This window comes from Stylophora pistillata, chromosome 13 (assembly GCF_964205215.1).
Source record: "Stylophora pistillata chromosome 13, jaStyPist1.2, whole genome shotgun sequence".
Lineage (NCBI taxonomy): Eukaryota > Metazoa > Cnidaria > Anthozoa > Scleractinia > Pocilloporidae > Stylophora > Stylophora pistillata.
In genome coordinates, this window is record NC_142531.1 from 4,115,001 (window position 1) to 4,140,197 (window position 25,197).

Genomic DNA, 25,197 nt, shown 5'->3' on the forward strand with positions numbered 1-25,197 from the left:
GTTTGTTTTTTTGTTTTTTTTTACAGTTAAATGAGCGATTAATCCTTGCAGGTTTATGTCTGGTCACTACAAATGGCGAGGAAATTCACCGTGAGTAAATCCTTCCAAGTTGTGGGAGTTTCTTTGTTTGTTTAGTGTAGTTTCAGTAGAGCGTATCAACCTTGACTTACTTCCAACGTAAAATACAAGTCAAGTGAAGTAGTTTTAGTAAACGTTGTTTGCGAGCATTTTAAATCAGTTTGGACGAAAGATTAAGTAAGTAGAAATTGAAATATATCAACTGCAAACATTTATTTTCGTTTTGTTTTTCATAATCTTTAGAACTGAAGAAAGGTTATTTAAGTTTTTAATATAGTTTTTTAACTCATTGAATTTAAGCAAACTGATGATAATTAAGCAATAAACATCCGTAGCAAGTAATTTCCGTAGAAAGTAATAATATTCTGTCATTATTCCTTTAACGGAATTGGAAACAGACAAATCTGAGGGGTGAATTTCAGTTGCAATAAAAAAGGTTTCACCCGTTTGAACAAGTGCTCTAATTTTAATGAAAAAACAAACAAAACGAATCAAAACAGAAAGAAAATAAGAAAAAAAACGAAAAAAAAGTTTAACTAAGGATATAACATGACCGGGAAGTTTGTCTTCGAATGTTAATTTAACAGCATGAGGAGATGAAATCAGCAGTATAAAATGTTTCATGTTATATGCGTTTTTAGTAGAGGGCTCGATGTCTCAAGGGGATTGAAGGCTAAACTGTCTCGAGGTTGCGCATGTGGCGAAGTAACTGAATTACTACAACAAGTTAACTGTTTGTTTTCCTGACTACTCATTTTAACCAGTGATCGATCAAAAGCCTTTCCCTTCTTTCATCAAGTTTTCCTATGAACAGAAAATTGCCTTTCAATAAGATGCTTCGATGCTAAAGCGGATAGCTCAGTTCGCCTAGAGGATTGACACTTGAGGGTGACTAGTATCTAATTTCTCCTTACATGAAACATCACCCTAGAATCACAAATCAAGGTCACGAGAATAAAGGAAATGACCGTCAACTAAACAAGCTTTTGATTGTTAAAATTTTCTCCTTGTCAGAAGATGTACAGAGAACGGTATGGAGAGCATGTGTGTGTACTGATGTTACAGTATACAGGGTTAGGCAACTAACAGAGTCGGTTCATAATTGCTCGTGAATTTAGACTCAGGGACCGATAGCTGGAAAGTGATCCACTGCGCATTTATATGTTGATAGTCACTAATGAGACACTGATTAATGCATCAATGGAGTTTATTGTATGACTATCTGAAGCGAAATATAGCGAGCTTCCAAAATGGTTCACCCAGATGTAGATGGCCTTGTTGAAATTACACATGAACCTCTTTGAATAAAACTGCAAAAAACGACAGCAACAGCAAGAACAGTCTAATGCCTATCGGATCCATCAATGGCAATATCTTGTAGGCTGAGACTGGTAAAAATAAGGGCACCATCCCCATTAAGTTTGAAAACAACACAACCAATTACAAAGAGGCGTTAAATCTCACTAACAAGCTTATCCGTGCAAACTCTCCTACTCCACTGTAAGAATTTTAATTAGTATTCTTCAAACCGCTATCTACTTCCCGCGCACTCAATATTAAACCTTAAACCCTAGTAGACTTAATCTATATCGTTTAATAAAAAAGTAGAAATCCGCCAATCGGAGCCGAGAAGCCAATGAATTATTCCATTTTCGTGGATGGGTTACCGGTCGATCCTTCGTCATATTCATCGTCAAGGTTTGGAGTGTCCCCCCTGAACCTGAATCAGTCGGAAAATAAAATTTTCGAAAAAAATTAATCAAATTTGAGACGGAATTTAGATGAATTTTCTTTCAAATCAATAATAGTTGCAACATACCTTAGCCATCCATATCTGAAACCTGATTTAAACACATTCAAGTTCATTTCGGGCAGCTTATTACAATCGGTGAATATCTTTGACTGTCGTAATACCCTCCGGGGGATAGAGGGGATGTTCTCAGAATTGTCGCAGATCACCTTGGCCAAAGTGACTTTTCTTATTTCTTGCAATTGGCGAGAGGTGAAAGCTGTTTTATCAGTGTTCTTTGCTCGGTTCGGCGCATTTTCATGCCAGAAGCGGTCACCCACTCGCAGTCGTTTGAACTGCTCGGCTAGCAGACATTGAAAGGTTTTCCCTAGTGCTCCCCCCTCCGGATCTGCAGGCTCCATCATTCCTGTGAGGAATCATAAAAATAACAATTACTATAAGCGCCATATTTAGCCCCCCTCTCCTCTTGCGCTTAATTGTTTTAGCTGTGTAAGCTGAACGTAATTGAAATGAAGAAATATTTTAGTGCTGGGCGTAGTTTGCATGACTGGGTCCACGAAGCGAACCCTCCGTTATGGTTGACTACACGAGTGGGAAAGGATCTGGATCACCCGTTTTGATCCCGCAAAAGGAAACAGAGAGCTTGTAGCTAGTTCACATTCGTTAAGAGATTTTGCAGCATTTTTGCAACAAGAAAGTCAGTTGAACAAAAAAAACACCCCAAATTTACTGAAATGTAAAGCAATTTCCATTTGAACGTCGAAAGTAATTCGAGATTTCTTTGGTTTCTCTTTACCTTGCTCTGTTATTGATTAAATCACTGAGGATCAAAAAGTTAGACCAAAGACAGTTTGGTAAGTTGCGTTTTCCCGCACTTCAGTCAGTTTGGTTTCTATTTGCAGTTCTTATTGGCTCCTTCTGATATGCACCTTTTTCCTGATTGGCAGTTGTGATTGCTTTGGTTTTGGTTTTACGAGACTCCATTGAAATGTACTCCATAAAGTAGCGGGAGTGCACCACTTGTCGATCTGATTTCTTTTGATTCACTTTTCCTTGTGGCCGGTCAAAGAAAAAGAAAAGCTCAAAGAAAAACTGCTACGCCCTCTTTACCGATCAGATGAAAAAACTAAACCAAATGTGACTTGATCACTTGCGTTTCATACACTTCGGTCAGTTTTCTTGCTTCTCTCTACCCCTTTTTCGGGTTCTGATTGGCTCCCTATGATAATTCCCTGAGTTCTGATTGGCTCCTTATAACTCCTTTTATTCTGATTGGCCGTTACTATTACTTTGGACTTGATTTCACAGCACTCAATCGATAATCAGTGTATAGCGGCATTGCACCTGCGCAGACATACCTCCAACAAAAAGATCGATGTCCTGGACTGACTGGTACTGGGACTTCAAATTATTGATATCTTTTTCGCCAATTCCAGCGTTTTTCAGATCTTCGAAGTTGTTTACTTTTGGTGTAATTTTACAAAACGTGTTTCGATATGTCGTGTATGAAGGCACACCGCGTTCTCGTCCTCTTTGGATGTTGATGGCTATGAGGTCGGACAAGTCACCGGGGCCTCGAAACAGGTTTTCTTGTACAGAGCTTGAAAAACGCCTGGAAAGAGAATCAGGTCAACCCAAGGATCAATCGCGAGAATCATTATCTTGTATTGAGTTACTGATAATTCTACTTATACGTGGGGATCTATAGAAATTGGATATTTTTGATTACGGGATTAGTCGCTTTTTTCTTTTAACTCTTCTATCCAGCAACCTGATAGGAAGATTTTTTTAAACGAATATTCTAGCACAGACTTTGTCTTTCTCGAGGGAAAAAGTTTAAATCAAATACATTCCGGGATAAAATGATTTTTCATTCGATTTTGACATCTAATTAACTGTTTTGTTTTTCGCAAAACCCCCACCTTTCTTTCGCCTAATTATTCCTCCCTCCCTCTTTCCCCCCTCCGGATGACAACGTATCAATTGTTTGGCTTTTTCCAAACAAGAGATACGTACAAGAATGTACTATATACCTTTTATCTCTTACTCACCCATCAACTTTGGCTGCTGGACTCTTCACCAAGCCTCTAAAGATGGCATCGACACCACCATTACACTTGTCATATAGGTAGGTTGGATTACCAAAGTCCAGTACTGGGATGGGAGTGTACTCTGAGTCTTTGCTGCATTTGTGTTCAAAACCCTCTTGAGTAAAACGTAGAAACTCCTCCTGAACCAAACTATGCCCAAATCGGAAAGCTGCCGCAGAAAAGGCCTGGGACACTTGGGCGTTGACGCCAGAGTTGTAACCATTGAAATACCGGCTTCCTTTCAGCAGAGCGAGATTGTTTTTTCTGATCTACAAAATTAAGAAAAGAAGTCAATTGGGAACTAAGAAAAGAAAATGAGAGAGAGAATTAGAAACTGTTACATACCGTTCTGGGGCTAAGAAGCAGTGGCAGAAACTCATTGTATGTAATAACTTGTAATTCCGCCCCAACGATTCTCCTGGTCTCCTGGTAAATCTGCTCTGCTTCCCAATCTGTGTTTTTACCAAAAAACTCTGCTATTCGGTTGTGTTCCCGGACGAACAGAGTATGAACTGACATAAGACCTGTTATATCCATGAAATATATATCATTAGAAATAAGATAGGGTAAGAAATATAGGGTAAGATAGAAGGGCTTGTGACGGAAAGATGTCGGACAAACACCCGCACAGGATACTCCCTATATTTTTCAGGGCATGGTTTTTGGGTTGTCGAGTATGAACCCTTTCACCACACGGAATAACCAAAAGTATTTTCTCCCCGCAACATGAGTCTTCCATAAAGCAAAAAGGTGAGAAGAAAAAAGAATTATATCAAAATGGGTGTATTATTTGATGTACTAACAAATTTCCAGATCACCGTAAGAACTGTATGACAGACATTTAGGAGTAATAGTGTTGAGGTCCTGGGGCTAAAGGCTTAATCAGGGCGCATGTGCAATTTCATCATTCCAGTCATAACTTAATAGGGATGTCTGTGCGCAAGCCTTGATATGGTATCAACTTGACAATTCGCTGTCGACATATGTAGCAGTAACAATATTTGACAGTTTTATAGTAAATAGTTGGTCTGAATACGCTATAGGCGTGGTTGAAAAAGGTTGATAGACCACAGCCCAGCTTTGTTGTATTGATCAGGAAGCGAGGTGACCTCACCTTGATTCTCGTTCACACGTTCGTCTCCGGCTACGAAACAAGGTCTGTTAGGATCTCTTGATACGCATGGTATCTCAGGATCTGTTTGTGCTGGTAAAAGATCCCCCAAAGGGCAGCCGTGACGAGTTTTCATAATTCTCATTCTTCCATCAGGGGTTCGAAGGTGTTCAGCTTCCTCCTCGCTAGAGCCGTAAACGTTGGACGCGTCGATGAAAGCTGTTATCGTGTTGGTGTGCTCTCTTGGTCCTGGTGAACACTCTGCTATAAATCCATGGGGAGCATCTCGAATCACCTGGAAGAATGTAACATCCCTCCTCTGGAAGACATCATCATCGGACGGAACCTTAACGTTGAAACACTCTGGCTCAGTAGAGTTAAGGGTTTCACAGTCACATTCCTGTTCTTCCGCCAGCGTTACGTCATGGTCCATGAATTGACCCCAATTCATGGCCAAGTGTGTCAGCGTTGGAGAATCAGGGTTTTTGCGGTTTGCATTTCTGGCATGGACGAAACGACTCACATTTCTCGCGTTGGGCAACTTGTCTCCACTTTCTGCCACACGAGGTGACGAGACCTTATCTTCATAATCAGCTGGTTGTACTCGTCTGAATGGAGTATGAGCTGCTCCAAATAAGGGTCGACGCACATTATTGCAAGTCCCATCAATTGTTCTAAAACGGGCCTCCTCCTTAGACTTATCTGGACATTCTACGCTCCCTAATGGTCTATGTTTTAAACATTGAAGAACCTTTTCCCTGCAGATGCTTATTCTCTCCTCCCTGAAAAAAAAGGAAATATAAATTATTGAGTGGCAGAGTACCACTTGAAATTCAAACACCACAAGAAATATGGAATACGACTACGGAAATAATAAAGGCGCTAGTAATTGTAAAGGACAATTGAGGTATTAGCAAGGTTGAAGTACCATGGGTTGAATTGAATAATTCAGTTTTGGCTAAAGAAATTATGATGAAAAGAAAAGTGAGCGTAAGTTCCAGAGTAAAATGTCTTTTTGAGATAATTATTTCCGAGTTTCGTTTATAGAGAAGTTAATTAATTATAGTAGATTTAAATAATTGATTACGAAGTTTTCTTCGTCCAAAGTTGACCCGCAAAACTTTTGGAGTAACCTTAAGTATCAAAACTAAGCCTAAGGGGCTTGCTGTGAACGCTTTTTTGTGATCTCGTGCTGGAAACACTTACCCACTTGCAGCTATTCCTAAAAGGTTCAAAACACTGCTCTTCTTACAGATGTCTCCAATGGCGCGATTGACACAAGCTTCGTTTTGTAAAGTCCTACGCACTTTCGACTCGTCCGCAATTGAACTTTTACCATGTTGTAGTATCTGGAAGGCCACTACCTTTATCCCTTTTTGTAAGCTATTAGGTTTTTCTCTTTTGGCTTCAGCCATGGATTTTTTCTCCACGGCTTTGAATTCATCTTTGATTTTTTTGCAAACATCGGCCGGCACGCTATCTTGCTCCAGTTCCATGTCCAGGTCATTTGGTTTAGCAATGGTGTGGGTGTCTCCTTCAAATCGGCCTACGTCATTTAGAACAGAAGAGGATCCCTGCTCCAATCCCAGAACCAAAATAAGCAGTAAAGCACCGAGTAAACGTCCTGGCATATTGTCTAATGAAGAGATGAATAAAGTAACTTGAAGCTGTCATGTCGCAACCTAGAACATATCTTGAGTTCATTCAATTTATTAGCGATATTACTGCTAGTAATGTTGACAACACCATTCTCTTCGCAAATTCTTTTCGTTCCCATTAGTTTTGGGTGATACGCTGTGCGTGACCTCGCAAATTATGACTTGACTGTTTAAAAATAAAATTGGTTTTGTGAAACATAGACCTAATTCTTTGAAAATTAAATTTGATATCTTGATAAGCAACTTTCATTTTTGTTAAATACAGGCTTCTAAAACCTGCCGTGATTCTCTTTAGTGCAAAATTAGGTAGTTTTGTGTTTCAGAGTGACATAAAAATGATTAAAACTTATTCTTTGAAATCGGCTGAATAATTTGTAGAAATGAACCGTTTTAAGTTCGACCCTTTTATAGATTAAGGCCACCGGCGCGTGAAACTTCATTTAGGTCTTCGGCACTAAGACGTGACAGTCCAACGTTTTAATAACTTTTTGCAAGTTTTTTCTTAAAGCTGACTGACTCGTTAATTTGAAACAAATTTCCGAAAAACTTCGACTGAAAGCTTTCATCAGAATAACAGTGTTTCAAGGAATTATCGAAGAAAAGTTTTATCAACAACTGCCGAAGACATCCTAGCTTGGCATGCTCCGACGTCCGTCATGGATTCAAACTTGTTGTTGAATTTAGTTATGGCCAGTGACAGTGAATGCTTAGAGAGCTTTAATTTTTCGCATTGGGACTACCAGGCAGCTCAAACTTTTCTGGCTTAAAACTTCTTACTTTATACCCCCAAACAGGAATTCTATCTGGTCACTGCGTCTTTTGATATTGTGTTTTTAAATGCAATTAAAATAATCGTTTACCCCAGACAATGGTTTTTTTATCCGGATCGACTCATCACACCGGGGAAATAGTTCGATGATTTGTCTTTATTTTTAGAAAGGGCAGCTCGTCAATAAGGCTGCAATAAAAGAATTATGCCTGATTTAATTTTACTTGCATTCCCTAGAAGTTTTCAACGATTACTTTAGAGATCTAATGCTTAAGTCCCTGAAGATGTTGACTTAAATGTATTTTAGGCTCATTAAAAGTGCGCTTGCTTCATTGTGGAGATATGATTTAATAGTTGTTTGAGTTTAGTACATGCGTGTCTTCCAACAAGGAATTCGCTGTTTTTTTTCCTTCATCCAGTAGCGGTGATTTAGTTGTTCGAGTTTGATACGTGGTTTCCTTCAGCAAGGACCTCGCTTGTCAATTCCAATTTTCCACGTTCAGAGTTAAAAGACAAACGCAGATTAGGTCAAGGAAAGAAAATTCGATGCTCAACTCTCAAGAGAATGTAATGTAAGGTTTCAAGAAAGGTAATCAGAGAAAGAAGTATTAGCTTTTTTCAAAGAGGCTATTTTAGTCTGGAGAACCTTTTGCTTCCTTCATTTCTTCCGCCATCGTCAAACAAACCAAACCAGTGGTTTTATGTATTTATTAAACAAATGCTAAAACAGAATTCTCGTGCGCTATTCGGTCAGTTGAATCCATCAACAACATTTTCCCCGACATTGTGTGTGTTCAGTGCAGACAACTGTAGATAACGCTCGATATATTTCGAACAATTACTTGGCACAACAGTCGTGAGTGTGCGTCTCTTTGGTGTTACCTTAATTTGACAACTTTCCTGAATAACTGAGCCGGAGTGCAGATGATTAAATTTGTTTGTTCTGAACAAAAATGAAGCAGGAGAAAAGAGAAAATTCCAATCGAACTTCAAACTGAAGGTCCGGTCAAACGCACGCAACATTTCAGCGCAACATCTTGCAACATTGTTGGATCGTTTTGCGTTTTTATTTTAACCTTCCCGTCAGCACCAGTATCCTTAAAAGGGCACATAAATCCAGTTATCATGGTCCGGTCTTCATGTGAAAGACAATCAATTCTTTCCGGAAGAAAAATAACAAAATGTTCGGCTAAGCTGATCTCCTCAGGGACCCTGTCCGAAACTGAACCCTTTCAAAAAGTTTTCCGGTCTGTTTTGATTCTTAGAGAGCAATGTTCAACGACTTAAAGTCATACAGACGTTCACCTACTTATAGACTTCAGGGTTAATAAAAAATAAACGTACAAAATATTTCATGTGAGTATTGGTTTCTGATGATTAACTTATAAATTTCATTCTTACCTTTAAGTCAGTTTGATTCTTCACAATGGGAATACCAAAAGCTACCAAACAGCTCTAACTTTACTGGCTTAAAGCCCCTCATTTTATACCCCCAAACAGGAACTCTAAGTGGTCATTGCGGCTTTTTCTGTAGTATTTTTAAATGCAATTAAAATAACTGATTTCTTAAAACAATGGTTGTTCATTAATTGAGTCGTAAACAAGGGAAATAGAATTACTTTGTCTGCATTTTTAGAAAGGGCAGTTCGTCAAAAATATTTACAAATGTTTTACTTTAACCGAGCTGTGAAGACTCCGGAAGCAGTACCACGGTAAAATTTGTTAAGTATTACGACAGAAAATGTTTTAATTTGGTTGATTTTATACTTAACTTTCCATCGAAGATATTACGTAAACGAGTTGTGACGTCAGATGTTGACCTGCCCAATTTCTCATAATCTCTGGTAGGAATTATGTAAGAGGATGGAGACATTGAGACCCTGATACTCATAATTCTTAATAATGAATCAATAACTGAAAGTTATTCTCAAGACTTCTGCTACATTGTAGATTAAGATTAACTAATGATTTCGTGTTGCAAACCAGAAATTAGTAGTCGGATTAAAAACACTTGTGTGCTTAAGAGTCTGCTAAGGTTCACCGCATCCTTTGTTTCTTTGATTTTTCCCACTTTGTTCAAGCTTACCACAAAACGGAGCTGCCTTCCTTTTAACCTCTCCGCTATCGCCAAACCTACTAAAAAGATTCACCCCTTGGCTATTTACGGCTTGACAGGAGCGCTCTATTCTTTGTCAGTGTAGCCGTCTATCTCTATTTCATTTTCTACCAGTGCAGTTCTTATTCTGTGGAACAGTCAATGACCCTGAATCTGACGAAACTGTCAAAATAATTTGGTAACCCTCATACAAAATGACAGCTACGTTCGTTTTCATCACAGAACTGCATGCGGTAATTGTTATAAGCGTTTTGCACAAACAACCAGGGACTTCCCCTAAGGGAGACAGAGTTCACGAGATACGCAATAAACTCCAACACACAAGACACTACTCGTTAATAAAGATGCAAACCACAACTTGAATTTATTGAGAAATTGCCTTAGGAAATATTTGACGCACTCTAATGTACTCTAGAAGTTGGCCGAGGGTTAGAGGGAATTACAAATTCTCCGACATCAAAAGCTGTAAAAAATACTGCATCTCAATAAAAATCAGAATTATGAAACGAATACATTTAACGATAGTCTAGACCATTCTTCACATTGAGTATTTGATAACTCGGACGTTCCATAGTAGCTATCAGAAAACCCCGCCAAGCCAATGCTAAATTGATATAAAAAAAAATGATAAGCCTGTTGAGTTATCTGTGGATTATCCTATAACTATATACATTAACATTCAGTAGCTCGATTTGAGGAGTGTTCAGTTTATTTCTTACTCAATCTTTTTCTTCTTCCTGGAGGTCTCTGGTTGTTTGCGCAAACTGACGTAAACATTAATTTACGCGTTCTCGAGAAGAAAGAACAAAGAAATACACAGTAATGCTTCGCTGAATCGTATGAATGATCTATTTTGATAAATAAATGGGCAGTAATGGTGTTTTAAAGTTCTCAGAACTGATTTGCTAGTTTGTTTGCTTGTTTATTGTTAAAGCGCGTACAAATCGTGGTTTCCTTTCGCCGTATCACTGAAGTTCAATCACGTAGTCCTATCATACTTGAGCCTGAGGGGATTTATTACGGATTTCAGTCATCAACTTTGAGAGGGAAATGAAAAGAGATAAAAGTATATACCGAATTCGTTTTCCCTCCAAGAATGTTCCTCATGCAGAGAGTGTGGATTTTAACCCTTGACCCTATAGCGATTTCTGTGGTAATTATAAGCAGTTAGAGAGCGGGAGATTTCTTGTGGTAAAGTACCTTTAACAAATGAAAATTGTTTTTAACTGAATTGTGGTTTGCAGTAGGAAAAATTACTGCTTTCATAATAGATTTAACATTTTCAGTAGAGTTAACATTATTGCAACTATATTCCTGAATCTTTGCTTATTATCCTTCTGGCCCGTAGGTTCCCGCTCACGCAATATCATAGAAAACCATAATGAAAGCTAATTTGGTTTTATTCACTGAGTTGATAATTTAAATCATTATTATTATCATTATTATTATTAGAAAAGTTTTGAGCGTCAGTCCATCGTCTGAGTGAACGACAAAGGGCTTACGCTCAAAACTTAATTAAGCTTTAGCAATTCTACAAGTTCACCAATTTACATTGAACTTATACTGAAGAAATCAGAAATGAAGTAATAAGTCACGTCTTTCGATGAATTCAGTGACCTGCTCAATCTGACTCTAACAACTATGGAAAGAGTTTTTTATTTGAGTCTTTTTTTGTAGGTGTCCACTGGGCGCCTTGTTCAAGTCAATCAGACGTCAGTCAGCTTGTTGACACAGAATTAGTTATGTAGCCCACAGAACGCACATCCGATTATCTATGCACCTGCTAAGAGCTGCTCAAGGGGTCGGTATCTCTTAGGTAGACAAGAATTTCCTATCTTTGCCCACAGGTTAAGGGCGCACTAGCGCTTCGCTGAATTGCCTTATTGATCTGTTTTTCGTGAATGAATGTGGCAGTAATCATTCACCTTTTGCCTCATTTATACTTCCATCGAGGATAAATCTATGTAGTATTTTAAACCGTAAAGGAAAGTCACTCTAAGTAAATGCCAATGGGTGTTTTTTCTTTTTTTTTTTTCTTTTTTTTTTTTAAGTCGTGAGAGCTTGTTTGTCTGTTTTCTTTGCCGTGCGGGTACCTATAAATAGCCGGTCTTCCTTTCTACGCAAATCTATTGTTAAATGAGGTAAATTTTCGGGACACGAAGGAACTAGTGATGGGGATCCCACCCACTGGATTCAATAGAAAGAGCAAAAAAAAAAAAAAAAAAAAAAAAAAAAATAGACGTCCTAATTGGCCTTATTTCTTTTATAAGCCTATGTTATTTTTAGGCGTATTGGGAGTGAAGAGTTTCCCCAAGGCACTTCTTTCACCATCAACAATAACTCGTTCAACTCTCGTCGCCAAAGTGGCGCCCACGCTGGCCAGGAACACGAAACACGAGCTGGTTGACTGACCAAAAGGTTTCGCACGAGTCGATTTTTTTTCCCGCGGCTATTTACGGCTTATTTTCGTAACTTCTTGAAGAAAGGGATTTTTCTCCTCTTGCGTTTGAAACTTATTGCTGACAAATTGCAAATTCCGTTACACTCATTGCCTTATTAGTTGAATATTGAATAATTATCCGTCTGCAATCGTAGAAGCATTTTACCAATGTCGTCCATCCTTCGCAGAGACTGACTATAACCTGGCTGTTCTTGGCAATACTGAGTTAACAACAGTCGGGTGTTAACTATAAATTAATCATGAAAGCGTAACACGCTAAAATAATTAATACACTCGTAAATAGCTGCATGGAGGGTCGATAATAGCTACTGTGGGGGTCGTTAATCTTAGACACGTATATCACTGTTTTGTTTCCTACAGCGTTTTTATTTTTCATTTTAACCCTGATACATTCTGTATGGTGTTCTGCCACAGCTATCAAAAAACTGTTGCAAACTTAATTTAACTCACGGCTTTTAATATTTTGAATCAAGTGTAAATTCCATAGTAATGTTCTTGAGGCTGGTGCCGGCGATTTTCATACATTAGCCACAGGCACGGTGGCGCTTCACCGCCTTGTCTTATTGATCTATTTTGGTGACGCGAAAAAAATCTATATTACACAAAATAAACGCGAGGTTTCCAAAAGTTAGGTTTACATACATAGAACTGAAGCGTAATTTTCGAAACAACACTTTGAATGTTATTCTTAAAATGACTATTAAACGAAATTTTCCTTTTTTGTTTTCTAGTTGAAAGCTGTACTTAACATTTGAAATGATCGACCTTAACGCCTGGCGAGTTCTTCCTTGACTATTTTTTGCGCATCGGAAGTACGATTTGGCGGCCAAAAAGTGTCCACATTTCGCGCGCGGCCAAGACGATCATGTTACGTAGCTGTGAGGTAGAAAACTGAAAAGATAGTTTCCTCTGTCATTAAAATCTCTATTTGAGATAAACTTGGATCAGATGACTATACAGTCACTTGTTTTCAATTTTACCGGCTCGACGACAATGGCCTCTATCCTCGCAATTTCGGATGAAAGGAGTAACTTGTAATACGCACTGACTTTTCGGCGAAAAATCATCGCGCCTCGTGATAGAACAGATTCTTCCAACGCCGCCGTCAAAAGTTAGTTTTTCTTTGCTAAAGGGATTACTCTACAGCAACGAACGAAACTCTAGGGCACTGACCGAGACCTTCGTCGCTCTTAGTGCGAACGAATAATATGTTATGAAAATAGAAACGAACACAGCTACCCATTCTTAACATATACTTTCACCAGAGAAAACAAAACACAAACACAACGAACTAAACATGCAGTTACGGGAATTTTTTGTTCTAATCTTGACCTAAGCACCGAAGGCGAGAAATCGCCTTTGTCAGCCTTCGTCGAATTCTTCGTTTGACGCATGCGGTTCTCCTTCGTACCGTAATGGCAGCTTCCATTTCTTTGTTACTACTTGAGTATGATATATCAAAACCCTCGGTATAGCTTGCTGAAGGCAGGTATACATCGCTATCGGACACTATTTACTCGGGCTTTCCGAAGGAAACGCCTGAGGTATAAATTCGGCTTTGTTTTTTTTTTCGCGTTCAGTCACAAAACGCAGTTCCACTACAGCGTTACTTACCATAAATTCACAAGTTTGTTATTATTATCATAGTTAATAACTGTTATTATTATTTAAATTTTGTAGATACACTTTAGTTTGTAGGTCTACATCAGCTTTTAGCTCCCTTTTATCGACCTACGTGACAAATAAAGTATGTATGTATGTATGTATGTATGTATGTATGTAAACTATGTAAAGGGCAGAAAACTGAAGGAATTTGTTTATGAGCGTATTCGTCCAAGCATATCGAGCTCCTCGTGGTTACATCGTTATGTAAAGGTTAGAAGAGTTACTAAGAATGTTTGTAAGCTTAATACGAAGAGGGCAAGATTAAATAAAATTACACAACACGAGAAGAAGTATTTGTCGAATTGTTCTGTGAGGGTATAAAGAATAAGCTCTTTGATTTACAATGACAAACTAGGAATCAACTCTGCTAAGGATCTCGTCTCAATAATCAATACTGGAAATCAGTTGTATTCAAGTTTGTCTCAGTTAACCAGACAATCATTTTTAATGCAGACAGAATTACCCACACTTTTAAATGTGTTCAAGACTGACTATGAACTTCAATATATACAGTGAAAGTTACACTGGCACGATTCATCAAGAAGCTACAATAGAAGGATATCAGTATTGTAGCTCCTTGGATAGAGCGTTTCAACCACTTATATCCGGAAATTTCAACAATTCTATCTTGACATTAGGTTGTACTGCAGTAGCTATCTATTGTAAAGGCAATGTTGGCTTGAAAATATTCTATTCCTATGCAAGGGATATTTATGGTAGAAGCCATTCTCAAGGTACATGTGTGCTGCTTGAAGTATCATCACTGAATAGCTTAGTACATTATTTTCAGAGTATGCATAACAATGATATATTTGAAAGGGGTTAAAATTGATAAAGTTGAAAATAGTGCCCATTTTCAGAGTCATGCCTGTGAAACCAGAAAGTTCAATGTGAGTTGTGCTGTGGCTGTCTATTCACTCTGCCACTCCGTAATAAAACCATGTAGTTATTGGAATTCAAACACCTTATCCAATGTTATTCAGTACGGCAAAAGATTATGAAAACTCATCTTTGAACAAGTATTTACTGTCAGATGATTTGCCAAAAACTGATGTTTGTGGAACTGAAGTAAGTTTAGATCTTAAAAGTGATTACAGTGAAGGAATATTGTTTGATTCAGTTGACAGCAAATTAATTCTCAAAAATCTTGTAAGAAATAATAGTTGAATGCACAGGGTTTTCGATGTGGTTTTCAGATTTTTGTATGACATGTATTTTTAAACCCACAAAAAGGTCAAAATTTGTGTATTCCCTCTTGGTATGTAATGAAAGTCAAATGCGTTTAATTAAATATACTGAAACTGTAAATAGCACTGCTTCTCTTGTTGTGACCATCAGCAGTATTAAATATTCAGAGATTTTTCTATGAGAAACAATATGAACTATTGAACTGTAATCTATTGATTTCTGACAACTCTCCTTGGGTGAACATTTGGCAACAAACTATGACTTGGTACCAATAATAGATATAATATTCCCTTCTCCTTGCAGTTAAAGTCAATTACATTACCTACTCGGTTTGTAAAAGCCTTGAAAGTTCTCAAAGATGCTTGAGTTTAAAAATGAAAAACTCAAGGCCTTGAAAGTACTTGAATTTGAGGACTAAGGCTTGACTTTTGCAATGCTTTTTCTTTAGCAATTTTGAGGTTTAAAATTACAGTATTTTCTTGGAAAAGCTGAGAAATAATATTAAATAATTTTAAAATTGCTTATGTAAACCTTTCCAAAAGCGGTCCCTTCAATTTTCTTAAACTTGGCCTTCAAAGTCATTGAAAAGTCTTTGAATTTCAACCTTTGGCATCTACAAGAACTTACTCATATATGGTAATATATTATTTGGATTGTTGTTTAGTACCATAACAACATTCATTACACTCCAGAAGACAAAAATAAACACAAGTAGACTTGATAAGAAATAGCGCACAAACTGCAGTTACAAACATGACAGTAAAACGCATGTTGGAAAATAAGATTAGTAAACTTTACTTGACGTTTCATATGTTTCGACATACATCTTCAGAAGTGACAGTTAATAATACACGTGGCGACTAAGTTTAAATTTAAGATAAGTAACTAATTAACATAACAATGAACAAAAGAAAAATTTGCATATACAAAGATGCAAACTAATACTGTACAGATAAAGCTTATCGCTCGAAACATACGAAACGTCAAGTAAAGTTTACTAATCTTATTTTCCAACATGCGTTTTACTGTCGTGTTTGCAACTGCAGTTTGTGTGCTATTTCTTATCAAGCTACGATGGCCAAAGAGAAAGAATTTCGTGTTTTCGAGGTCTGTGGTCTGTGGTCTGTGTTTTCGAGACACCCGAAAACGATGAAATTGCGTGACTACAGTAACAGTGGCAGTATGGCAGTCCTCTAAAGATAACTCCAGATGTGCGATATTAAAAGCCCGAGTTCACGCAGATATGCGTCTAGTTTTAGAGTATTTCAGTGCTGAATATTACAAATTTACATGAGATGTGAGAGATTTGTAAGTGTCAACTGAGAGTTTTCGTAGTTTTCTACGTCATCACCCGCTGACTCGTCGCCAGTCTACCTGACACTTTTAAAGGAAAGATTCACAGTTATGCGCATGAGTAAGAGATGACGCGGCTTCATCGTTTATCAGCGAACGAGAGAATAAAGGCAAAGACAGACCGGCAAGGACTCCCTATGTGGCTTTTGTGGTCACGTCGCATTATCGCCTTCCAATTGAGTGGGATTTTCCCTTTTTGTAAGAGATGATCAGATGTTATTTAAAAATTGTTTTCAGCAAGGGCTGATCGTATGTCTACGCGGATTTGAAGTTTGTGAAAGTCATTTCTCAGTCACGTCATCGATGTGTTTTCCCTGACGCATTTGGTCAACGATTTCATGAACCCTTTCCTGCGTGTTTTTTACTATTGGTGCTTTGAAAGGTTTGTAGTGAACTCTATTGTCGAGGTGCACTTTGGCGTTTTTTTTGTTTTTTGTTTTTGTTTTTGTTTTATTCGTGATGTAATGGTTAGATATTCTAGTCTTCTCGGATAGGGACGAATAAATGGAGGTCCCGTCTCCTGCAGGGTTGGGGTAGGAGACGTTAATTTCCCACGCACGAGATTACTACGTGATGGATGTCCACCCCTGGGGTGGGATGGGTAGGAATTATTGGGTGGACTACTCGCATGGTTCGCATATGTTCCGTTTTAGTCCTACCCTACCGCGGTAATGCAGTGAAAATGGTTAGAAAAGAATTTTGCCGCTTTTCAGGGGTTTAAAGCCGAGTTGTTTTTCAACTCTTAGAGCTGTGACCTTATTGTGTTACAATTTGTTTTATGACCTGGATAAGGTAATCTCCGAAAGTTGTGTTATGACATTTTCCAAATAGCTCTCAAGGCCAATAAAAGGCTTAACCGGTAACATCCAGTTTCATATGAAAAGGATTTTGTTCTTTTTTTGTGCGTGAAAGGTGTAATAGAGACGCTTTCATTTTATGAACAAATCTCGCAAGAGTTGGCCTCATTTTACGCTGACTTGACTGTCAGAAATTTATCAGTGCGACGCGACCACAAAAGCCAAATGGGGAGTCCGTACCGGTCTGTCTTTACCTTTATTCCGAAATTTTTTCGCGAACTCTTGAAAATTTTATTAGCGCTTAAAAACTTCGCTAAAATATAGTTCGATGATCTAACAACTCAACAGGCACTGTCAGATCGAAGGATGGCCAAATCTTATAGGTAGTTCAAGTTGATTGCTCGAGCGATACCACATATTAATTTAGCGTTGACCCGACGAATTAATCTGAAGGCTGTCACGCCACGCATGCATGTCACGCACGCCACGCCACGCCATGCCTTTACAACAAAATAAGAGCACTTTAGGGCCCGAAAAAACTGACTTTTAATTATTTTGGAATTTTTCTTCTATCGAAATTGATTTGTTCATATGATAAGCTTTATAAATACGCAAAAAAATGGCATATTGTAAGATATGGACTGGATTGGATTTGTAAAACATGGACTGGATTTGTAAAACATGGACTGGATTTGTAAAGCATGGATTTGTAAAACATGGATTTGTAAAATATGGATTTGTAATACATGGATTTGTAAAACATGGATTTGCAAAACACGGATTTGTAGAACATGGATTTTTAGCTACCAATTCAAACACTGAAAATTATCCGTGTTTAATTTCTTTCTCGCGACCTTCTTCACTCTTTTTCACGTGTTTGCTGGATGCAGAGTTTTCACTTTTTCACGTATTTGAGTTAACTGAAAAAGCTCGTTCCAGATATGTACAGTTACTATAACAAATCTGGAAAACATTTCAAGTACATGGCGCTTAGATAGACTCTAGTGTTTTATTCATCTTTAACACAGGAGAAGAAACAAATGTAAGTTCAGCCAAATTCATGATAGACGGTCCCAAATGTTCCGCTTCCAAGCTCTTCTTTAATTTTTACAGAGCTCCACGAGAACTCTGGAAACTCCAATCCACGTCGCCGTTTTCTGGTCTGAGATGGAAGTTTAAAAGAATCCGCCATCTCCTTCCACGCTCAATAACCTGTCTTCTCCCGCGCAAATTTAAAAGTTGCAAATTTATTTTCGACAGAGGTCTACAATGCATTTTTCAAATTACGGTCTTTTGGCAGCCTGGTTGTTTGTATGTCACGTACACTTTTGTTTGTTCCATGTTTGCCCTAGTAAAATTAACTATTCCCGTAAAACGTTGGAAATCGGTCTTGACCAGCTCCTGTGTATTAAGATATTGATAATTTTGAAAATAAAAACGCGCCGAATGCATTGTACAGTTAAATATAAGCACGCGGAATTTTGTTTTTGAACACGAGAGAATGCCGAAGATGCTGAGAATGGTTACTCGCTGTAAGCGAGTGCTTCTCGTATTTCTTGATTATTCTTAAAAATTTCCAAATGCTAATATTACTCAACATCACAGTCTTTTAGAGAAATTATTAGGTAATATATAATCAAAATAATATAAAGTAAAACAATTAAGATTAAAAAGGGACAGACAGAGAAATAAACAAATAAACAGTTGAACAATGCTATCATGTTTTCATAAATCCACCTTTTACAAATTCATGTTTTACAAATCCATGTTTTACAAATCCATGTTTTACAAATCCGTGTTTTACAAATCCATTTTTTGCAAATCCAGTCCATGTTTTACAAATCCAATCCAGTCCTTATTTTACAATATGCCAAAAAAAATTCATGTCATGGGCACTTTGATATGAGGAACTGTCAAACAGTGAGTAAGGGCGCTATGAACAGATGCGGTTTTGTTATTGAAATAAAGGTGCTGTGAACAATGACGTAAGATATTGGGATTTCAATTAACATCAACATTTATTTAGATGCGTCGTTGATTTCCTACAATAAGGTGTTTCGTGAGAAAATTGATTGACGAGAAATTATGTAACTTTGCATTTCTCCAAGTTTAAATTCAGTGTAAAGTGCATTTGTAGCTGTGGGCGATGCATTTCCATGAGCAAACTTTGTCGAATTATGAATACTCTAATCTATATGCAATCATATCAACATGTCACTGAATTAGTGCTGCCCAAGTGAAAAAAAAAAAAAAAAAAGGAAGAAAGAAATTGACCCAAAATGAGACGAGAAAGTGGGTCAAAAAGTTTCGTCAGATGTCCCTGTGGATGGAATACCGTACCAGTCGGCGTCTCTCGCAGGGGAGTCGGCCATTACACTGTTGAGAGGAAGGGAAGAAAATCAGACAATAAGCTGTTAAAATAAAATGAAAATTATCTACTAAAAATTTTGAGTAACGGTGGTAATTGATGATGTGACTTCTATAATGTTTTTCGATTCATCATGGCCATCATTCGTTTGAATATAGTTTGGTTATCAGTAATAAGCAGAAGATAAAATCATTCCTCTCTCGCAATTAATAAATATGAAGTTACTCAGGAGGATGAAACAAAATTGCCGCCTGAATATCCCTGAGGTCAATCACAGGGAAATGAAGAAATTTTGGTACTTGTGTAAACACTATTTCCATGGTTACTTTTTCGACGACTACCCACCCAACAGGTTGACTAAAGGAAGTTAATGCCAACCTTTATCAGTTCAACCGACTCAGTGTGCGAGAGTGAATGCTTTTGTTTTTCAAACCTTGCTCTAGAGTGACTGAGTGCGAGTAACAAATGTGTCAAAGCTTCTCTTACCGTTGATTCGGACATTTGAAGCCTGGTCTAAACACATTGAGGTTCATGTCAGGTAGCTTATCACAACTGACGAATATCTTGGATTGTTCCAGAGCCTTCCTTGTAACAGCGGGGATGTCTTCTGCATTGTTACAGATTATCTTTGCAAGTTTAACTTTCCTTATCTCCTGAAGTTGACAAGACGTGAACGCTGTTTTGTCGGTGTGCAAGGCAGAGTTTGGAGCGTTTTCATGCCAGAAACGATCACCTACCCGGAGGCGGTTAAATTGTTCGGCTATTATACATTGAAAGGTCGGCCCAAGAACCCCTCCGTCTGAATCCACAGGTTCGAGCACTCCTTTGAAAGTAAAAATGCAGAAGTTAAAAGCTTCATTTTCGCCCTCAGTGAGTGACACCTCGCATATTTGTGAGATTTGTTAGAGGTTTATGGGGGCTAGTCAAACCTACCGCCAAGATTCACCGGAAGTGAGGATTTGGGACAAATCTATCCATTTCGTTACTACCTAATAAACTGTAGCATTTGTAGAAGGATTCACAGCCGAGGGATAGGATAGATTTGGTATAAATTCCTGTTTTAAATTCATTGAATCTGGTTGAAACGACTCGAGACTAGAGTCAAGGCAATTGGAGACAACGAAAGCATCAGACTACCTTTAACTTGGTCCCTTGCATGGTCGATTGGGAGCGTCAAGAGACTTAATATGACAGGCTTCGACCCTAACGCTTAATGCTAAATAATACGTTCTTACATATTGCATCATTTATAAGAGTATTTTCGTTTCAAAGAATCTCACGCACACCCAAAAGTAATCTATGGCCAGAACGAGCTGATCGAAATCAGTCGTCTTAAAGATTTCCAATATTTGCATACTTCATGTTAAATGATCTTCCACCCAGTTACATACCTCCAGTGAAAAGATCGATATCGTGGACCGATTGGTACTGGGATCTCAGCTTGCTTATGTCATCTGGGTCAAAACCAGCTCTTCTCAGATCGTCAAATGTTCTCACCTTTGTCCTTATAAGGCACTCTGGGCGGTTGCGATATGTTGTGTATGAAGCAACGCCACGACTACGTCCTCTTTGGATGTTTATGGCTATGAGATCAGACAAATCACCCTCACCTCGAAACAGATTTTCTTGCACGGAACTTGAAAATCGCCTGTAAGAATACGATTACAGCAAACACCATGATTACTTAGACGCACTTAAGTAGGATTTCTTCTTCATAAACCATATACAACTCTTATCACTGTGACTCAACAATTATGTTTTCACTTGCCCATCCATTTTTGCAGCGGGACTTTTAAGTAAGCCTCTAAAGATGGAATCAACGCCTCCATTACACTTATCATATACGTATGTTGGGTTGCCGAAATCCAGTACTGGGATTGGCATGAACTCTGCTTTGTTACAGTGGTGTTGAAAGCCATCCTGGGTGAAACGCATGAACTCTTCTTGAACCAAGCTGTGACCAAACCGGAATGCAGCCACAGAGAATGATGCAGACATTTGAGCATTGATACGTGGGTCGTAGCCGTTGAAGAACTGGGTTCCTTTCAACAACTTGAGGTTATTTCTTCTGATCTGAACAGAATTTTATAAGAAACAATAGGAATTCTTCGTCTCACAGTACAGTTATCTACGTCAGTTTCAAGAAAAGGTGAGTATGAAGAAAAGAAATGACCTCTCTTTGAGTACAAAGAACGTGCCAGCCTCAGAGCAACATGTATCAGACCATTTTACGAGCGGGGGCACTCATTCACTCGATATGTGAGGTAGTTAAAATAAATGATGCAATGGTCACTGATGAGGAGTTTGCCATTCGCAGAAACTCATGCCGGGTTTCGCCACTCAACAACGTCTCTAACTTTCTGTTCCTCAGAAGCATTTACCATAAACAAGATCCTACCTGATTTTCAACCAAAAGTACGAAAGGAAACTTCGTAATGAGAAAATTTTCTTACCGTTTTAGGGCTCAGAATCAGTGGCAGGAACTCGTTGTATGTTATGACTTGTAGCACTGCTCCGATTATTTTCCTTGTTTCTTGGTAAATTTGCTCGCCATCCCATGATGTCATCTCACCAAAATATGTCGCGATTCGGTTGTGCTCCCGGGCAATAATGGTATGAACAGATATGAGAGCTGCAGAAAGAAGAAAAGAAGATGCTCGAATGCACCAAACAAAATATCGGTGACTCCTTTTATAGCTTAGCATGGGCGTATCACATTCATCTTTATCCCATGCACGAAAAGAAAATTCAATTATGATCACAGAAAGAATACTTACATGACAGATAATAACATATTAATTGGGTGGGCTTATTCTATGAAGTGAGTCTCGTGTGATAACTTTCATAGACTGGTATTCTTACCTGGGTTCTCGTTCACACGCTCGTCTCCCGCTGTAAAGCAAGGTCTATTTGGATCTTTCGATACACAAAACTGATCAGGCAGCTGTGCAGGCAACAAACTCTTCATCGGGCAACCGTGACGGAGTTCCGGAATTCTCAGTAAGCCATTCGAGGCTCGAAGGTTCTTTCCTCCTCCTCAGTCGAACCGTACACGTTGGAGACATCGATGTAGGCTGTTAACGTGTTACTGTGCTCTCGCGGAGTCAATTTGCACATGGTGTTTGGCTTATGAGGTGCATCCCTTTCCAGCTGAAAGAAGCTAACTCCTCTGTCTCGAAAGATAGAATCATCAGATGGAACTTCAATGTTGATGCATTCTGCGTTAGAGTTGCTCGACTCACAGTTAATGCCTTGTGTCTCTGCTAGCGTAAAATCATGATCCATAAACTGCCCCCAGCTCATAGTCAAGTGAGTCAGTCTAGGGGAATCAGGATTTGTGCGTGCTACATTACTGCCGTGAACAAAACGACTTACGTTCCTTGCGTTTGGTAATTCGTCTCCACTGAGAGCCCTTCGAAGTGTCGAGATTCCCTCTGCATATGCAGGTGGCTCCAGACGTCTGAATGGAGTAAGGACTGTTCCAAAACGGGGATTATCCAGATTATTGCAGGTTCCATCTATTGTCCTGAACCGAGAATTCTTGTCGCACCTTATTCTCTCTTCCTCTGTGTAGTTGAACTTGCGCGCCAAGGTCAATACCTTTAGTTTGCATTGCTTGACTTTTTTCTTGCTATGAGCGAAAAAATAAAAATTAAGCGCTACCCTTTAGCAAGAATGATCTTAAATCTTCACCCCTGTGTATCAAGGGTCTTTTACCCGTTACATGTATTGGGGGGTGTTTACCACTCGCTTGGCTTTTAACGAGAAGTACTGAGACTCTGGACTCTTCTCTCTTTTTATTCTTCCCAACTACAACGTTTCAGATCTCTTCTTCTCTTACTGCTGCTGCTACTGCTGCTATTTTTCTTCAACTTTTAGCAAGGAGTGCCCACGCATTAAATGCAAAAATCACACGCATGTTTGGGTTAGCACACACATGAGCTTGGCCAGGGCCAGGCTGAACTTCGACATCATTAGCCAGTTGAATAAGAAGCAGCGAAATTGAGGCATTGAGCGCTAGTCGACATCCGAGGAGAACTTGCAATGAGTAAGACACGGACCCGTTTGCCTTCACCGCGCTGACGTTTCGTGTTTGGTAGATGTAACTCGCTATTCTTGGTGTAGATAAGAGATTAGAAGTATAGAATACTTGGCTCTGTCGTTGTTTACATTTCTGGTAGCTGCTACCAGTGAAACAGAGGTAGAAATATAATACCAGGCAAACAGACCCACAAACTAAAAATATTACCATTTAGCTTAGCGGCGGCCATGTTTGCAGTTCTCTTCACATACTCTATCGGAAAAGCATTTTTTCAACGTCGTCTTTCCTTTGAAGAGGCAGACTTTACCCTGGCTGTTCATGGCAATTACTAACATCAGTCGGGTGTTAACAATGAATTAATCATGAAAACGTAACACCCGAAGCAAATAAATACACTCGTCAATAGCTGCTTTGAGGGTCAATAATTGCAACTTTGGGGGTCGTTAATCTCAGACACACTTATTACTGTTTGTTTTCCATAGTCATTACCTTTCTCATTTTATTTTGAATCAAGCGTGAACTTCATAGTTACTGTTCTTATGACGGGCTCGTCCAAGGGCACGGTGGCGCTTCGCCACCTCGTCTTGTTGATCCATTTTCGTGACAAAATTAATAATCGTCTGTTTGTTTGTTTTTTTTGTTTTTTTACAGTTAAACGAGCGATTAATCCTTGCAGGTTTATGTCTGGTCACTACAAATGGCGAGGAAATTCACCGTGAGTAAATCCTTCCAAGTTGTGGGAGTTTCTTTGTTTGTTTAGTGTAGTTTCAGTAGAGCGTATCAACCTTGACTTACTTCCAACGTAAAATACATGTCAAGTGAAGTAGTTTTAGTAAACGTTGTTTGCGAGCATTTTAAATCAGTTTGGACGAAAGATTAAGTAAGTAGAAATTGAAATATATCAACTGCAAACATTTATTTTCGTTTTGTTTTTCATAATCTTTAGAACTGAAGAAAGGTTATTTAAGTTTTTAATATAGTTTTTTAACTGATTGAATTTAAGCAAACTGATGATAATTAAGCAATAAACATCCGTAGCAAGTAATTTCCGTAGAAAGTAATAATATTCTGTCATTATTCCTTTAACTGAATTGGAAACAGACAAATCTGAGGGGTGAATTTCAGTTGCAATAAAAAAGGTTTCACCCGTTTGAACAAGTGCTCTAATTTTAATGAAAAAACAAACAAAACGAATCAAAACAGAAAGAAAATAAGAAAAAAAACGAAAAAAAAGATTAACTAAGGATATAACATGACCGGGAAGTTTGTCTTCGAATGTTGATTTAACAGCATGAGGAGATGAAATCAGCAGTATAAAATGTTTCATGTTATATGCGTTTTTAGTAGAGGGCTCGATGTCTCAAGGGGATTGAAGGCTAAACTGTCTCGAGGTTGCGCATGTGGCGAAGTAACTGAATTACTACAACAAGTTAACTGTTTGTTTTCCTGACTACTCATTTTAACCAGTGATCGATCAAAAGCCTTTCCCTTCTTTCATCAAGTTTTCCTATGAACAGAAAATTGCCTTTCAATAAGATGCTTCGATGCTAAAGCGGATAGCTCAGTTCGCCTAGAGGATTGACACTTGAGGGTGACTAGTATCTAATTTCTCCTTACATGAAACATCACCCTAGAATCACAAATCAAGGTCACGAGAATAAAGGAAATGACCGTCAACTAAACAAGCTTTTGATTGTTAAAATTTTCTCCTTGTCAGAAGATGTACAGAGAACGGTATGGAGAGCATGTGT

The 25,197-nt window shown here is 38.4% G+C and overlaps 1 protein-coding gene, 1 long non-coding RNA gene and 1 pseudogene across 3 annotated transcripts in view; 1 reads left to right on the forward strand and 2 right to left on the reverse strand.

Annotated features, from left to right (window-relative positions):
* LOC148717321 (uncharacterized) overlaps positions 1-6,053 on the forward strand; it is a 29,702-nt gene extending 23,649 nt beyond the window's left edge. The window contains exon 2 of the long non-coding RNA XR_015994663.1: positions 27-6,053. This is a non-coding gene — a long non-coding RNA (uncharacterized LOC148717321). The remainder of the gene's footprint in view (positions 1-26) is intronic.
* Positions 1,268-9,002, reverse strand: LOC111336576 (immunomodulatory peroxidase). Its single transcript, XM_022942700.2, has 8 exons — positions 8,858-9,002; positions 6,236-6,665; positions 5,033-5,811; positions 4,264-4,442; positions 3,880-4,187; positions 3,187-3,440; positions 1,898-2,234; positions 1,268-1,798 (listed from the first exon to the last, which is right to left on the reverse strand). The coding sequence occupies exons 2-8, from the start codon at positions 6,658-6,660 to the stop codon at positions 1,720-1,722; spliced, it is 2,361 nt and encodes a 786-aa protein (XP_022798435.2). The 5' UTR covers positions 6,661-6,665; positions 8,858-9,002; the 3' UTR covers positions 1,268-1,719.
* Positions 9,003-18,735: 9,733 nt separating this feature from the next.
* LOC148717322 (peroxidasin homolog pxn-2-like) lies at positions 18,736-23,376 on the reverse strand (annotated as a pseudogene). Its single transcript, XR_015994825.1, has 7 exons — positions 23,342-23,376; positions 22,267-23,035; positions 21,858-22,036; positions 21,173-21,477; positions 20,796-21,052; positions 19,891-20,227; positions 18,736-19,412 (listed from the first exon to the last, which is right to left on the reverse strand). The product of XR_015994825.1 is annotated as a peroxidasin homolog pxn-2-like (transcript).
* Between the last annotated feature and the right edge of the window lie 1,821 nt (positions 23,377-25,197).